The sequence below is a fragment of the Budorcas taxicolor genome, chromosome 8, assembly GCF_023091745.1.
Source record: "Budorcas taxicolor isolate Tak-1 chromosome 8, Takin1.1, whole genome shotgun sequence".
Taxonomy (NCBI): Eukaryota; Metazoa; Chordata; class Mammalia; order Artiodactyla; family Bovidae; genus Budorcas; species Budorcas taxicolor.
Window position 1 is genome coordinate 64021191 of NC_068917.1, and position 18505 is coordinate 64039695.

Consider the following 18505-nt stretch of genomic DNA (forward strand, 5'->3'; position numbering starts at 1 on the left):
GGGATTGAACCTGAGCCTACGGTAGTGAAAGAGCTAAATCCTAACCGCTGGATTGCCAGGGAACTCCCTATTAGATATTTTTATGTATTCTTTTGGTGAAAGATCAGGAAGCCATAGGATTAATTTTTAAATTGAGAATAAAAATATATACCAAGGCAGTAAATAAGATAATTATGTCCTTTGTAGATTTCAGTTATAATTGAAGTAATATCCTGTGTGAGAATGTGTACCTGAAAAGATGGATACAGAACCAGGGAAAAGATGATGAATGGATGGGATAGTAGTGAAAATGACCTAAAATATTTTTGTGATTTTTAGCATTTTGGAAAAAAAAATGATGGGTGTCTGAAACAGTGGATCTCAGCCTGTTTTTTCTTTCTAACATACTTGTGAAATACAACATTTCCATTAATATTATATAATTGTAATTCTGTTGTTAGTGGTAATTTTCATTTGGGAGGGATGGGCATTATTAGAGTGGGTCATAACAGAATTTAGAAAGCTTTGAAAAATGGTACTACCCTAAGAGAAAAGTCTTTTTTAATATGTCATTGAGAAAACTGATGACCTTCACAAAAGTTAGATCTAAGAGGTGATTGTTATGCACTATACAGGCATGATCTGAGCTGTTAAAATATGTTCTTTGTGTGACTTTCTTTTTTACAGCATCAAGGTTTACTGCTTTCCATGATGTTTGGTGGTTATGAGACCATAGAAGCATATGAAGATGAGCTTTATCGTGAAGAGTCATCTAGTGAACTGAGTGTTGACAGTGAGGTGGAATTTCAGCTCTACAGCCAAGTTCATTATGCCCAAGACCTTGATAATGTCATGAGGGAGGAAGAACATGAAGAGAGGAACTCTGGGAATTCTGAATCATTCAGTAGTAAACCAAATCAAAAGAATTTAATTGTCCTTTCAGATAGTGAGGTCATCCAACTGTCAGATGGGTCAGAGGTCATCACACTGTCTGATGAAGATAGTATTTATAGATGTGAAAGAAAGAATTTTAGAGTCCATGCAAAAGACAAGACCCAAGGTTCTCCTGCTTCTCTTCATTCTAATGATTTAGCAGATAAGAAGTGCAAGAGGGATATTGAGAAGTCTAACCCTGGAGAGAGATCGGGTACAATCCAGGAGGTCATGATTATAGAAGTCAGTTCAAGTGAAGAGGAAGAGAGCACCATTTCAGAAAGTGATAATGTGGAAAGCTGGATGCTGCTGGGATGTGAAGTTGATGATAAAGATGACGATATCCTTCTCAATCTTGTGGGATGTGAAAAGTCTGTTAATGAAGGTTAGTATCATATTGGCCATTTGAAAAGTAGTATCGTCTTTAATGAGGAAGACTGCTTTTCCTAGACAAAAGACCGTTAGGGTCTGTTCCATTTAATTCCTCACCTTTTTGTCTTGTTTTTTGGCTTGTTTCTCATGAGACTTTCTTACCAATCTACTTTAATGGTGGTCTGTCTGAACATCAGAAAGAGTATGTCAGGATATCAAAGACACTCTGCTTCTGCTGTAAGCAAATTCATAACTGTTTCTTCCTGTTTGGCTAGAGCCAGTTCTGGACGTGCAGTCTTAGTTCCCCTCTCTCTCTGCTTGGTACCACAGGTGAGTACTCCATCCACCTCTGACATTGGCTCTATGCTCTCATTGGCCAACTCTCTTGGTTCTGCCTTTTGCTCAATGATTTGCTTTCTCAGGAGATAGGCATATAGCAAGCATGTGGAATGCCTGGTACATAGAAGATACGGAATTAGTATTAAGATTTTGGGAACTCTACAATCAGTAATGTAGGAACTATGAAGAGCTGTAAGTCTACAGTAGACTGTAGAAGAGAATGTAGATTCTGAGAGCCACATCATGGAGAATTGAAATTTTGGTGTTAGTTTTGTTTCCTCTGTCACATGTAGTAAGCTAGTATTGATGCTTATCCTGTTAAAAAGTCCCTTTCATTTTTCTCCCTTTATGTGTAATGCATAGTCTCTTGCAATATTTTCTTAAATGATCTTTTACATCCTCCCTGTACACTGTTAAATCAGTAGTCTTCAAATACCCTTTGCTCAGTATTAAAGTCTTAAGTGTATTGCTGCTCCAAAACCTTTAATGGCACCCTCTTGTTCTCAGAGGAAAATGATGATATTGAATATAAATGATGCTTTGAAGCCCCAGAGATTAACACATTTTTTTTTTTTTAAGGAGTCAGATGGGAAATATTTTAGGTTTCCAATCCATAGGAAACCTACTTCCTAACTACTTAATTTTGCCCTTGTTTAAGAGAGCAGCCATGATACCTGAAGAAATGAGATGGCTATTTCAACAGAATCTTAAAAAACAGGTGTCTAGCTCAGGCTTTAGGAGGCCAGCTCTGAGAATTTGATAGCAAAAGGAAGAAGAGATAGACTAGTAGGTAGAACATAGAGCAGAATCAGGTAAAGTTTTATCAGGGAAAAGAGAGGTTTGATAATGTTTTTAGGTAGAAGGGGAAATTTCTTGAAGAAGGAGAGATTAAACCTATTTGGTGGATTGGAATAGGGGAGGTAAGTCAGAGAAGGGATCAGGTATGTATGTATGTCTGAATTAGTCTTAGAAAGATATTTAATTGCTAAATTATCAAGTATTCATAGAAGTGGAAAAGAATAAATTCAGATGGATTGAGATAAATGAGGGACTATATGAAGATGTGTTTGATTTTCTTGGGAAAATGAAAGTGGAAGTGGGTCAGGGTACTTACAGGCTTAGAGTGTGGGAAGGATGTTTTGGTGCTATGGGGAGTACTCTCAGGCAGTGGATCCCAATATTTTGAAGATGACAACTTCTTTAAACTTCAGAATTTGTGGACCCTCCCCGCCCCACACATGACTATAGTTATATTTTTAATACCTGTTAATTGAGAAAATGCTTGTTAGCAAAAAGCTATTCAGTACACTCATACATGACTTTGTATTTTATTAACCACAACATTGTCTGCACATTTGAAAAATAGTATGTAAGGCCCATTTCTCATGTATATGGCCTTATATAATGCATACTGCTGCTATCTGTTGTGATAACTAATTCTGCAGCTCCCCAGGAGTCTAAAGCCCATAGATTGGAAATCACTGCACTAACAATTCAACAGTAAGAGAATAAAAGAATTGCTTAGAAGTAGAGTTCAAGCAAAATTAAAACAATTTGAGCTTGTAATGAACTCATTTTGAAGGATTTCATAACTTTTCCCAATAATATCTAGGGAATGATCCAGGGTTAGGCAAAACTTTGCAGAACATCAGAACAAGCATTTAGCCTATCCTTTCTCTAAATTGCTTTCCCCTAAGGTGACACCTAGTTTCATCAAGTACTAATGTGTTCATGATGATCTGCCACTTTTCTTGAATTCAAATTCTCTGTGTCCCCCATGCTGAATATTTCCATTTGGGTATCTTATTGTTATTTCATATTTATGTACTGAAAAGCTTGATAAATTGAAAAGAAAGTTCATCTTTCCACAGAAAGAGGAGCAGGTTAACTGGGTGGTGGTTCATACTGGGACTAGAGTTTCTCAAGGCAAAATGTCAGGGATTGATATGGGTGGTGAGGATGAGGTTAAGAGTAGCTGAACCATAGGGAGATGAGGTTCTAGAGGAAAGGGAATGATGGATTTGTCAGGTTTGGCTTTTAGAAAAGAAGTTGGTAATTAGGTATGTAGAGACATCTCTGGAAAACAGTTTTAGTATTTTATGTTATAAGTAGACAATAAGAAGCATGTCTGTCTTTAACTGTATTTTGGAGAGGGACTATTTGTATTACATTTGTTTATTTTTATTGGGGTGAAATTAACATAAAATTAACTATTTTAAAGGTTCAATTTGGAAGCATTTAGCACATTCGGAGAAGGCAATGGCAACCCACTCCAGTACTCTTGCCTGGAAAATCCCATGGACGGAGGAGCCTGGTAGGCTACAGTCCACGGGGTCGCTAAGAGTCGGATAGGACTGAGCGTCGTCACTTTGACTTTTCACTTTCATGCATTGGAGAAGGAAATGGCAACCCACTCCAGTATTTTTGCCTGGAGAATCCCAGGGACGGGGGAGCCTAGTGGGCTGCCGTCTATGGGGTCGCACAGAGTCGGACACGACTGAAGCGACTTAGCAACAACAGCACATTCACAGTGTTGTAGAACCATTACCTGTATCTAGTTCTAAAACATTTTCATCACATCCAAGGGAAACCCTCAAATACTGTCACCACATCCAAAGGAAACCCTGCACCCATTGAATAGTCACACCTTATAGCCTCCTGCCTCAGACCCTGACAAGCACAAACCTGCTTTCTCTCTATGGATTTACCTGTTTCGGATATTTTATGTAAATAGAATCATCCAGTATGTGACCTTTTGTGTCTGGCATCTTTCACTTAGCATAATGTTTGGAGGCTTATGCATATTGTAGTATGTATCAATACTTCATTCCTCTTTTAAGGCCAAATAATAATATTCCATTGTATGTATATACCTACATTTTGTTTATCCATTTGTCTGTTGTGGACATTTGTGTTTCTACCTGTTGGCTGTTGTGGATAGTGCCACTGTGAACATTCATGTACAAGTATTTATTTGAATACTTGTTTTGGGTATTCTTTTGGGTATAAACTAGGAATAGGATTATTGATGTTTCTATGTTTCGGTTTTTGAGGAACTGCCAGACTTTTCCACAGTGGCTGCGCCATTGTATGTCCTCACCAGTAATACATATGAGGGTTCCAATTAACTGCAGTGGTTTTTACAATGACTTGTCATGTTGCACATTTCTGTTTGATTTACTGGCAGACTCTTTGTTATTTCTTAGTTTTTATCTCCTAGTCTTTGTTTTTTATAGTTATTACTTACATTGGCTTATGTTTTTTTAGAATTTTTTTTTCAAATAAGATTTTCCTTATGTTTTCATCCATTTACAATTTTTAAAGAAATTGATTCATCTTAGAGGTATCCATTCTTTTAAAGTTTAATGTATATGTAGTATATAAATTTATGTCACTTTTTTCTGCAACTTTGGTAAAAATATTTGATTCAAGACCTAAGGAATTCCAAGTAATTCTTGATTCCAGACATTCAATGTATGTTCCTACCATCCATATTGAAACAATTTACCCCTACTCTTTGTTTCTGGGATTTGTTTTTTTCTGTTCTAATCAAATGGAAACAAATTTTGCAAGTCTGTAAATTAATTTGTTTCACTCTTATAGATTCTTAAAAAAAATTTATATATCCCCTATTTTATTTCCTTGATCTACAAATGCTATAATCCAGTTTTTCAGTTAATAGGCAATATATTCAGTACTGATGCCTTTTTGAGTGTGCTTTCCTTTCTGATCATTAGTAGCCCATTCAAAAATAGAGAAGATATTTTTTTATATCATTGAAAGTTTTTGGAAATTCTGGCATGCTTTTGAAATGATGATGATTGTTAAACAACAACAATGTGTACTATTCCCCCTCTTCCCCAAACTCCCCAAACTGTGGCATATTTGAAATATCAATATGATAGAAGAGATTAATGACTCCTTGAGGATAAGTCTTTGCCTCAGAAGCCTTCTTGTAATATTTAGAATAATTTTTTGCCATATATATTACTTTGTTTTCCATTAATTGCTCAAATATTGATTGAGTGGTGTTGGTGTTTCAATGAAGAGACAAAATATAATAAGCTTAAGTTATTGACAGAAGTCTCTTCTTAAGCATGGGAGTTAGGTCTTTCCAAATCCTGGGGATAGATGTGGTTGAAAACTTGAAAAACTTTTTAAAAAGTAAGATTGGTGAATTTGAGGTAGTACATGAAGGTCTGATGATCCATATTTTTCATTAACTATTGCTAAATGTATAGTAACCAGCACAGCACTGTTCTTGTTCTGTGGAAACTTGAGGCTCTTTCCCATTACTTCAGTTTCAGTGAGGTGTGTAAATGTTTGTTTTGCTTTAATACACAATTAGAATACATAATAAGGCAAGTAATAGACAACCAGGAGACATTTTCTTCCCTTTTTATTCTTCCTCTAAATGTTTAACTTTTCTGATTTGAAGTTGTTGATTAGCTTCCTTGGGTTCCAGGAGGCTTTGAGGATATAGCACTTAGGTAGTGTGTTCAGTCTAGCCTTCCTCTGTATATGCAGCTTTATGATGAAGGTCTCTGCTTATAATAAATCCATGCCAACACATAGGCCTTCAGTACGTGTTACATATGGCTGTCAGCTGTTTCTACTGACGGATATAGGAGTTTATTTCTAGACCTTAGAAGTAAACTTCATTTCCTTTACTTTTTTTTACTCTTTGCTAAGTTTTCTTTATGTGAACAATACCTGCTCTGTCATTTGTCTTCCTTTTAAAATTCTCACCCTTTACTTTCACTTATTATTCCCAATAGGAGTAGCCTGTGATTTACGCATTTACTAGAAAGACAGGTTTCTTGGTTTAAGAAAAGATGCACCAAAGGAAATAAGCATGTTTTTTAATTTGTGAGAGGAATCTCTCTTTTGGGAAGGATTACTGTATAAGACAGCTGAATGATGGTAAGTGCTATAGGAGTTTATACATGAATAATCACCAACTTATTTTCCTTTAAAGAAAAGGGACTTTTCTAGCTCTAGGAGTGGTTGTTAAATTATTGTTGATTTTTATTTTTTTTACTATAGAAATTTTAAGGTATACAGAAGTAGAATGTTGTAATAGTTTCAGTGTTCCATAAACCAGATTCAACAATTATCAACTTATGACCAATTTTTTCTCATATATAATTCCATGCCCCTATATTCCTTTGAAGCAAATCACAGTCATTATATCATATCATTCATTTATGTATGTATCCATCCATACATACATTTTAATTTGTATTTCTGAAAGAAAATTATTCTTTTTACGAAACAATCATTATTATCACACATAAAGAAATTACCAATAATTCTTTTATCATTAAATGACCAGCCTTCACATTTCCCTGGTGGACTCTTAATTTTTTTCCCTATACTTTATTTGAATCAGATCTATTTATTATAATTGGGTGATAACTTGTGTCCTTTAATCTGTAGGTTCATCCTTTGTCTCTTTCTTCTATGTGTTTTTTTTTCCTTCCTTATAATTTAGTTGTTGTACTGACTGAGTTGTTTATTGTAGAATTTGTAGAAATTGTAAAATTTCCTGAGTCTGAGTTTTGTGATAGTGTTTAACATGCTCCACTGTCCCCTGTATTTCCTGTGAATTAGTAGTTATCCAGAAGTTTAAATTCAGGTGTCTCCCTGTGATTGTGCCATCAGCTAGACATATAGATAGGTTTGTTTGTTTCATTTTGCTTTTCATATGTTATTTTCCAGTATTACCTTTAAAGAATTCAGTTTGTTCCATAATTATGTAAAATAATTATAAGGTTCTAAATTGAAATCAACAAGACTAGGTAAAAAATATTTAGAGAAGTCTGCTTTCTGTCCATTCTTCATCCTGTTCCCACTCTTCCTCTTAGGGGTAACTGTTAAGAGGAAATTGATGATTTGTCCTTACATTAAAAAATATATAAGCAAATATTTAAATATCTTCATATCCTCCTTCCCCCTTATATAAGTAAATGGTAGCATATGATCTACACTTTGATCTACCTTGCTTTTATTCTCTTAACAGTATATCCTGGTGATCAGTCCATAATAGTATCTAAAGATGTTTCTCATTTCTAGGCTAGGACTGTGGACTATTTTTGTATCTTCTATACTGATCTAAGCTGGACACATTAGGCATATAATGAATACTTTTTGGAAGTGAATGAGTAGTAACTTTAAATAATTGAATACAACACTTGTTACAGTTTTTAAATGAATTTAAAATGTATGATAGTCTAAGTCCACTTTCAGAAGCATGCTTTACATTTTTACTGTTTCTTTCTCTTTTAATAATTTTGAAAAATTTAGATTTAGTTTAAGTTTTAAATAGGTTCAGATTTTAAAAAGAAAATATCTTTTAAAGAATGAAGAGTATAGCATTTTTAAAAGTTGAATAAACCTGTTTAGTTCCTAGTGTATGTTATTGTTATGGTATAGAATTTTACATTAATGTAGAACTCCTTCAGTATGTACAATTTGGCATGTCACTCTTTTAGTTCATCAGCATATGGCACATAGTGTATACCTAGAAAACCGAGGGTGAATTTAGTTGTATAGAGTAATGTATACATAGTGTTCTTTACATAGTACTACATGAGGTTGAAGTGAAATCACAGCTCTAGTTAAAAATCATGACTTGAAATTGAAGTACAATTATGGCTTTTAATGACTTAGTGCAGCAAGTCTTTTAACTTTTTGTGTTAAGTTCCTTTTACCCTTAAAAAATACACACATAAAAGTTGTGGATATAATTTCAGAAGTTGAAGAACTTATCTAGAGGCAATTGCTGAATTCCTGGCATTTATTAGGCACTCAACTAAGACTTGATAAGTAATTAAAATATGAATCTAGGGGTTTAACTACTTGAATTTCAGTTTTTCGAATATGTCACATTTTATTTGATCTGGGTCTTTATATATGCCTGGATCAGTTTCTACCTTGCCTGGCTGATACCTACTCATCCCTCAAGTCTTAGTTTAAGGTTTACTTCTGAAATGAGGTAGTGGACATAGGCGCTCAGTTGGTGGAGGTTACTAGGTCTTTTACAGCTCCACAGTTGACTAACTGTGACTTTGGGTAATGGAATTCCTTTATTGGTAAAATAATAAATTTTATTTCATTAAGGTTGTAAGCTAAAACGCAACAATGGATAGACTAACTTAATGTAGTAGGAAAATATTTTGACAAAACTCATGTAACAAGATAAGTTCACTATTACCATAGCAAGCATGGGGCATTTAGCTTCCACTTGGTTTTTTAAATTAAAAGTTCTCAGATTTTTTTGTGAAACCAAATTGCTTTTGAACAACATGTCTCTAGTATGGCACTTTATTTTAATAAATTTTTTTGATTTGGTGACATTTTATTATCTATTAGTTAAAACCTAAATCTGAAGTCTTAAAATTAATCCAGTTATTACTTATTGAATGTTTACAGTGTACAGGGACTAAACTGTTAAGTTGTTGGGATTCAAGAATTGTTGTGTAGTCCCTGCCTTTAGAAACCTTAAACTGCACGACAACATAGGAAGTTCACTGTATTTCCAAAGTTAAATATATTTTTACAATACAAGAGATGCCCCAGTCCATAGCTATTTCCAGATGAACGTTTGAGACTTTTGAAAACAGATAGGCTAAGTACAAGAATGAATTGAATAGTAACCCTTTGAACTCAGTCTTGAAGAATGGATAGGATTTAATGTTCAGGTTAAATGCAAGGAAGAAGAACAAAGCTCAGAACCCTAAAACTGTATTTGATACCATTCATGTTTAATTGATGGTTTAATATGTGGCAGATATGATTAAATATTTTAATAACATGCCCTTTTAGAGGCTACCTCTATTGTGCGTATGCTGTTGGAAGATTTCTTGGTTATTATTTTGTTCTGGTATTTTTTTGTTTCTTGCTTGTATGTCTCCTTTTTCTTTTCCTTTTAAAAATTGGGTATTTTATTGCAATTTAATGGCAGATAGAAAAATTTTCTCAGATGGACCAGATGCCATAGGTTAGTCAAAGGACGTGACCAGCTGCTTAAAATGTGTGTTTTGTGCAGGGCTGTTCAAAGTAGAGCACGTATTCAAATATAACTTCAGCTCCTCGTAGCTTGTGTTCTTCTTTACCATCTTGTAATGTGTAAAAGGCACACATTCTGTTAGTTTGGAAATGAAAATAAATTAAACTTTCCTTTCAGTACTCCTCAATTCTTTAAGGTGGTATTTCCCCTCTTTCTGTGTTCATCAGCTAACCAGTCAGTCATAGTTTGTAGAGATCTTATGGCTTAATAGTTCATAAGAGTGGGTTGCTATTTGACATACTTCTTATTGGTGTGTAGTTTAATTTCTGCCTTATAATTGAAAAATGGCCACATGTTAGAGTTCTGGTGACTGAGAACGCCAGAGAACTCCCTCCCTGGTGTTTGCAGCTGTGTGAGCCTGCACTGCACAGTCCCTAAAGCTGCTGTGGGACTGTGCCTCTAGTTGTAGCATGTCACCTTACACTTCACTTTTGTGAGGGCATCTTTTTATTTAATTTCCAATTAGCATAGTGACTTGAACTGTGTTATTCACTGTTCCATGGTGAAGTTGTCCTAAGGAGAGAAGAAATAAAAATGTTCAATTTCAACTTTACTTGTGAATGGAGTGAAGTTTGAAAGCCTTTTATGGCCATTGTTCAGCAGACTGAAAATCTCATTTGAAATCCCAGAAATGTTAAGGCAGCTTAACATTAGGTTGGATTTTAGTAACATTTTGGAATGTATGTCGCTAATTTCTGCGATTTCATTGTTGATCAGCAACTTAGGTATGCATTCTTCCAGAGTCAACCTGTGACTTTTAGTCTAAATTCACTTGCAGTAGCTTTTCAACAGTGATAAGTACCTAGGGAGATAATGAAATTTTACTTTTTTTTTTGACATTTATAATAGAAACTGATTTGATTTTCATGTAAGACATACTGAATTTGTTGAGAACTACTTAAGAAAATAACATGTTTACTTGCCATAAAATATTAATCATTTACAGGTCGGTGTTTTTTTTTTGTTTGTTTGTTTTGAAATGCAGAAGCATAAAATCAGATGGCAAGATTTTCATTCTTAACTAATTGTCATATGAAGTTGAATCCTGATGTCTGGGTAAAGAGTGCTTAAGTATAAAATTCTTATAGCTGTTTGCTCTAAAAATAATCTATTACTTATAGAGATCACTTATCTAAGAAGATAAGTTTAGTTTATAGATAGTATGGTCAGAAGGTAAAAGTTGATATGAACCACAAATGAGTACTGTCAAACATTTTTCAAAAGAAGTACAGAAATGGAGAATGAAGTAGAATGAAGTCTACTCAGATAATTTATATCTCTTAAGTAGATCTTGTTTATAAGACTTTACTAAATTTGTATTTAATTTCAGGTTAATTTACTAATCTCTTGTTAACTTCCTTTTGGTTGTTAACACTTATTGAAGTAAAAATGTTGACTTATTGGAAGCTTTTTAACCAAAAGTTTTAAAATCTCTTAGTCATTGTTTGTTATAAATTAAAGGTATTTTCATGGTTAAGTCTTTAGCATTTTGAGTTACTTGCCAGATTGTTGTTGATTCTACTGATAAAAAGGAATATTTTAGTTGAGCATCAAGCATGTGCAAGGTCACATTTTCTTTTTGAATTATATAGATGTACTTAACATATACAAGAATAGATTTGACTTGTTTTTTAGTTTTTCGATCTTGATCTGATATCATTAGATCTGGATAGAGATATAAAATCTGGGGATAAAATTATTTTTGTGATAAATGTTCAGATTCAAGTATAAGGGCAGTCTAATAATGGATTATTTAAAATTGGATCTTGTCCGGTAAATGTGTGTACCTTTTATTTCCATGACAGTTTTACCTTAGAATTTCAACTTTTGTTGTACCTTTGAAAATTAGTACACGGTGGACTTGAGACCATCTACTCTTATTCTCATCTCTTGCAAATATATTTTAAGTGAAGACAGCATAATTCTATAATGAGAAAATAATTTGTGCTCTTTCCTTCTGCTTTTGCCTAAATATATTGTCAATTGATAATTATCTCAAGATGAAAGAATAGCTGTTTAGAGCTGCTGATTGAGAGCAAATGTTTTATTGGCAGTATCTTGAAGTGCGTAGGTCACTTTTGATTCTGCTTTGTAACTAGCACCTGAATTACCTACTGTAGGGAAAGAAAGCCCTAATTTCTAGAAAGCTTTTCAGTACTCTTCCTGTAGTTTTAGTTAATGAGAAACTCTAAAGATGTAGGAAACAGGCTGGTTATGATTGATCCATAAGGTTTATAAAGTAATTAAAAAAATTAAGCTTTGAAAAAAGTCAGGTGAGAGGAATTCAGGACATAAATTCACAAATTTAACTGAAGAAAGGTTTTATATAAAGAAAAGTTGTGCAACCATGTTAATCTTGAAACTCCTTATAGTATACTAACCATTTTTTATTGTTAGTCTGATTTTTTTTAAAAATGAATTTTATCTATGGCTTTATTTAGAAATAGCATTACTTTCCACTTTTAAGGACGATTTCAATTTTCAATAAAATTTCACTTCTGAAAAATCACCTCACTCCCATGTAATTAGTATTTTGGTCTACACTCGGTACCCTGTATCTACTCTACCTTTTGGTTGACTTTAAAAATTATATAAATTTGTGGGAGAATAAATATAACAAGTATTTCTATAAATGTATTCTTATTTGAATCTAGTGTGACTGGTTTTTATGTGTAGGAAATACTTCCCCTAAAAGCATTCATAATATTGAACCTAAATGTTCTAGATTGGTGAGTTACTGATTAAAAAAAAAATCCATTGTAGAATATTTGTATTGGTTCTTAATACCATAACTGCTTTGGATGTTGTATAAGTCTCTATTCTGTTTGAAATGCTCTAGTTTGGGAAATTTCCTTTATTATCTGATTTAGCAGATGAAATGTAATGGTTGTATCACAGGTCATCTTAATCTTCAAGTTTTTGTTAAACTATCTTTGGTGTATAATTCTTTATGGGTAGTCCAAGAGGAGTTGTGTTCAGCTATGACTGTGCCACCACTTAAGTTAACATCAGCAGCGAAGGGTCTCTTTCTGACTTTTCTTCCTTTCATTAGATTTTTAAACTGCCTTAACATTATTTAAGTATAGAAGGAGACAGAGTTGTAAAACAAATTTCTGATTTGCTGATTCTCAGTATTAAGCAGTGGGGATCCTTTTTCTTCCTTTAGCTATATCCCATACATATGTATATTTTGATTTAAGGGGAAAAACTTTATTTTCTTTATGTATAATGTGGATATGGTTATTTATAATTTTTTAAATTAATAAAACTAATAAAGTTTGTTTGGAAACCTCAAAAGCTGTTTAGTAGTATACCTGCAACCTTAGCAGTCCCTTTTTATCTATACAGATTTCCCTGCCTATTGTGGCCCGTTTGCTCTAATTTAAATTTCCCATGGCTTTGGGTTGCAGACTTGGTTTTCTGCAAGAGTGCCCATGCTTACATGGTCATATATTCTCGGTGACTTTTCCACTTTTTCTTTTTTGTTGTTTTGTTGATTGCTAAAGGGAAAGAGGATTTTTTTTTTTTAACTTGTTTCTTCGTTTTGATCTTTCTTCCTTAGCCCATCTATTTGTGCGTTGTTTTGTTTTGTTTTGCAGATTGGGAAGAATTATTGTGTGGACTTAGATCCATGGGGACTAGAAGTGAAAAACTAATTTTGTTCTTGGTTTTGTTCTCTTAATGGCAGTAGCAATTTAATTTTTGCTCAAAAAAATTGAGAAGCTCAAAAGATATATTAGCTCTGTGCGTGAAATTGATAGAAAACTATTAATCCCGAAATTTTCTTTTCATAGTTGCTCTACTGTTGGAATAAAAATGTAATAGTTGAACTAAGTAAATCCTAGAAATACTAATTAGCAGTGGACAGTATTGTTATAAATTCTTAATTTAAATATTATATTCAGAAGTTATTCACAGGGAATCAGTTGTAATCTGATACGCAAGTTTTGTTTTTTAGCATTTGTTGTCCATGGTGTGTATATATTCAGATAGACATATGAATATACGTTTGACTAGGGACATACATTTTTAACTTGACCACATTTAACCAGATTTAAAAGTTTGCTTATTCCTGCGAAACATGCTTATTTTTCAAATATGAAGAATTTTGTTTTATGAAACAACTTTATGCTGCTGAATATTAAATCCTTGGAGAAGTGCTATGACAATTTAAATATTGGATAATTCATTATTATTGTAAGGGAAAAGTAGAGCCCTCTAGCCCTAACATCTCCCACAAATACTTTTTCATTAATATCTGAAGACTTTAAAATATCAAATTAATGTGATCAAAGCTACTTCTATTTTACATTTGTTTTGTGAGGTGCCATCACACAGCATTATTTAACTGGATTTTGTATTTATTATGCTACAGTAATAAAAAGATCCTTTTTAGCATTTAAAATTGTAATAATTTCCTAACATGCCATAAAATGATATTATGATGTACAATTAACTAATAGGCTAAGAAAACTTTCTAATGTTGATAAAAAGGATTAATTTTGATATGCATAATTTTAGGTGTGTTTGTTTAATTGATTATACGCCATGACAGTGAAGTATCTGAAATTCTCTTTCTTGCTGTCTGTTAAGTACTTTGGGAATTGGGGTAAGGGCAGGGTTTCTTTGTGTCTGATAATTGTAGTTTTTTGTGAATTTTAGAGCTCCTAGAATATGAAACTGATTTACGGAATTTACTGTTACCAGGAAAAAAGGGCATTATTGAAATTTTATTTTATTATTTTATAGTTACTGTATCTTGCATTTTGATTTCTACCAAATGATTCCTCAGGAAGCAATTTCTTTTAAAGAACAGTGAGTTTCAAACTAAGAAGAAAATGTATACTGATAGTCTAATTAGTCTTTACTTGATGTACATATGTAACTACTGAGAAACACAAATCACCTCTAAAATGTGTTTGTTTCTAGTATTTCCATCAAATCAGGGTATAATCTGTGAGATGAAAAGTGATCCAGTTGTGAAAGTATGCAGTTTTTAAAATAACACAGAATTCTTCTGTTAGCACATTTTACTAGCAAATGTTTATTAGTTCTTAAAGCTCATGCATAGATTTATTGTGTGTGGCTTTCATAGGAGAGCACTATAAAGCCGAACTTGAAATTTATTAAGGAAAGAACAAACTGGTGAAGTGCTTTCATGCTATTAAAAAACTTCACAGACAATCGTCAGACGACTTTTTTTTTTTAAAGGTCATGATTGCCTGGTGCCTTTTCCAGTCTTTATTTGAAACTCTCATTTTGTAGGATTTCTTTTTTGTTCTCCCTCTTTCTTTTTTCCTTTGGCAGTAGGTGGAAGATTCTTTTAAAACTGAATGGCCGAACATGTATAGTAACTACTAAAGTATAATGGAAATACTTTTATTCTTGATACATTTTTTTAGGCCAGAAAATGCTGAGAAGGTAAGCCAATGAGGGTAAAATTACATTGTGCAGTGTGGAAACTGTTCAGTTTTTTGTTTAGAAAAGTGGATTCTGACTTAGGGCTTTAAATAAAGGTGGTCTGTAAAATATTTTGCAGTTCTCTAATAGCTTGGTGAGTTTGAGGTTTTAATGCTTTAGTGTTCTAGTTGATTGTTGGTGTTTTCGGAAAAATAATATTCTATATATGGGAGAAGATAGGGAGTGAGACCAGAACAAGAACTGGGGTGGGGGGGAAGAAAACCTCTTTCCTAAAATATTGCCTCCTGACAGGTAGAGATTTATATGCCATTATAGATTTTCAAAACAGTGCTTAAACTCTCTTTTTCTAATAGTTCACTTAAACTTTGACATATTTCACAAAATTTGATTGTGATAAGTATTACAGTTTTAACTCTGGTCTTTATCCTAAATTGATTTAAGGCTTATAGAATTAATAAATGCCTTAATGTACAGTTAAATTATTGTGTTCAATTAAGTAATAGTTCTTTGACTATAGTATTTTATTTTATTAATGTGATAAGCTAAGATTATAAAAGGTCTTTAATAAAAGTCCAGAAGCTGAGTTAATGAAATTAACCTTTATATTTTGCCATAGAGACAAAATACGTCTTGGTGTATAATAATTTTTTTCTTAGTATTATATATGGACATCTATTGGCTTTCAGCATATAGAAATCCGTATAATACTAAGAAAAAAATTATTACACACCAAGACATATTTTGTTTTAATTTTAAATATTGACAGGATCATACTTTTTTAAAATTGCAAAAACTTAGGGCAAATGTGTAAAGTATGCTAGTGGTTGGTTTATTTAGATTTTAAGTGATTAGACATTGTGAAATAGGAATAAAGCTTGGAATCTTATTTAAGAAAATTAATTTAAAAGGATCAATATTAGCACTAGATAAATCTTTTCGAATATGGTAAATCCACAGAGACGCTAATATCTTTTTTGGAAGTCATAAACTATTTTGAAAAGTATGAAAGGGGGAAAGTAAACTTCTTTCAGGCAGATTTGTATCATTTTGACACTGGATGTTATTCATTAATTCATGTCACAAAATACATACCAGGTATATTTTAATTCAGTAGGCTGCTGAAAACTGTTGTGATTAAATTAGAAAATTTATAATTTTTTTTTTCTTTTTAAAAATTTAGTGGTTCATCTTGACACTTTGTCTCAATTTCAGTCTGCTTAATTTAGACATATTGTGATTATTTGTTTAAAAAATTTATTTCCAGTTAAATGTTATTGCTTGGATACATTTCACTGTTTCTGTTAAATTTTATCCATCTATGACACTATCAGCCAACTATTACTGTATTCATTGTTCTTTCTGTGGTGGTGTTGTAAGGTACAGACTTCCGATCTGAGTAAGAGCTAGTGTATATTACAGTGTATATGACCATTTCTAATTTGACCTGTTACTGTAAAGAAGGCTAACAAGTGTGTATGACTGGCCCACCCCTTTTGGAGCAGTTGAAAACAGGCCTCAGAAGACTCAAAGGAATTCTTTTAACTCCTAGCAGGGCCACGGGGTCAATGTCAGATTTAGTCATGCTGTTATTTTAGCCCAGTGGTCCAGAGAGATGACTGAAAAGTGAGTCTTTTATTTCTTTTTTTGTGTGGTTATTAACAGGATTAAATGTAAGCCATTGTGTACTTAGTACCAATTAGTTTCTCATCTGAGAGGTTCATTATGATTTTTTGTCAGCCTTCGTCTTGTAATATTTGTTTCTTTGTTTGACTAGTTAAGGGGCTGAATGGACTAAAGAAAAGTTTTATAGCAGTGCTTTTAAATTCATTGAGAATTTTAATAGGTAGTCAACTTTTCAGATATGTAGACCTTGATTAAAAAATGGACCACTTTGAAAATTGACATGGAAGATGGTGAAGTTAAATAACTTGTTAAAAATTTTTCTTTTCCTGTTGTACTTTTCTTCAGTTTTAAAATTAGGCTCTCTTTATTATATCAAATAATACTTTTATATTTTTAGAAATTTGCTTTGGTTCTTACACATATGTCTAAAAATATGTTCAATTTGTTGTGAATATGTAATTATTGTTTAAGAGGCACACACACCAAAAAAAAGAAAAACATACTTTCAAAATTAAAAAACCCTTAAATTTCTAAATGGGAAACATAAACTGACCTATTAAAAACAGAACATAAGAATTCTGAACATAATAAAGATAATTGTCAGATGTAAACAAGCCTTGACTTAAAAGGAAGCAGCCTGGAAATTGATCTTTATGCTGGTATAAATAAGTAAAAATGCAAAGTTATATGAGTTCAGGAAAGAGGAGTATACTTTTAAAATTGCTTATCAATTGGAGGTTTTTAAAAAATCCTTGACTTTAAAAATTCTATTAAGATAAATTTTTCACTGAATAACATCCCTCATTTAAAATACAATATTTCAGTAAAATTTTGGACAAAAATTCTTGTAAGTTGGATTGAAGATGCAGATTTCATTTAGAAGCAAGGAATATAACCCAGAATTAAAATAGAAGCATTGTTTTGTTAGTAGGTAATTACCTGGTACAGTAGGTTTTGTACCCCATTGTTTAAGTGTGTAACACACTTTTTCACATGAATTCACCTTTGAATGGAAATGCTTGGAGTCTGGTTCAGGTTTGACATTGAGTTCATTTTTCACACATTAAAAATGATCAATATTTAAATAAGAGCAATTACTATTTTAACTTTTTAGATGAGTTGCTTGATTTTTCTCACGTTGTTTGATATACTATATTTAGATATTATACCCTTGTACTGACTTCTTTGCTTATTACCAAAGTTTTTTGGTACCTAAATTACTTTATTATGATTTTGGTTATTTAAGATTTGATGATCCAGATAATTATGAAGTATATACATCCTGACATTCAGGGTTTTTTCCTCAAAATGACTTTAGGCATAGTGAATTTACAGCCCTTGCTTTTTAGTATTTGTGTATCCAGTTTCCTTAGATACAAGCACATTTCTATTAAGTCTATATATGGATGTTATTTTTCTTTTCTCTTTAGTTGTAATTTGGGAAGGATTTAGATTCTCCCAATGAAAAACCTTACTTCTGACCATATGACTATATGCCTCTATTACCAAATTACACCTGTTTTATCATTGTGTAGTAGTCTCTCTTTATTCTCCCTACCCCATTTTTAAAACTAAAAATGTGTGGTAACTGTATTAAGTTGCCAGAAGATTTTTAATTAATAGGAAGTAAATCAGTAATAACTTCCTCTGGTGATTTGTTGTTCATTATATAGGAAAGTAGTTTCTTTTGAGAGGGAAATGCAATTTGAGAGGGAAAACAAATGCAAAAAAAAAATGCATTTTTGCTATTCAACATTCCCACAAGAT

The 18505-nt window shown here is 32.6% G+C and overlaps 1 protein-coding gene across 1 annotated transcript in view; it reads left to right on the forward strand.

Moving 5' to 3' along the window:
• ZCCHC7 (zinc finger CCHC-type containing 7) overlaps positions 1–18505 on the forward strand; it is a 247885-nt gene that overhangs the window by 4312 nt on the left and 225068 nt on the right. The window contains exon 2 of the mRNA XM_052645215.1: positions 667–1297. Coding sequence (XP_052501175.1) covers positions 688–1297 — 610 coding nt within the window. The 5' untranslated portion in view covers positions 667–687. The remainder of the gene's footprint in view (positions 1–666; positions 1298–18505) is intronic.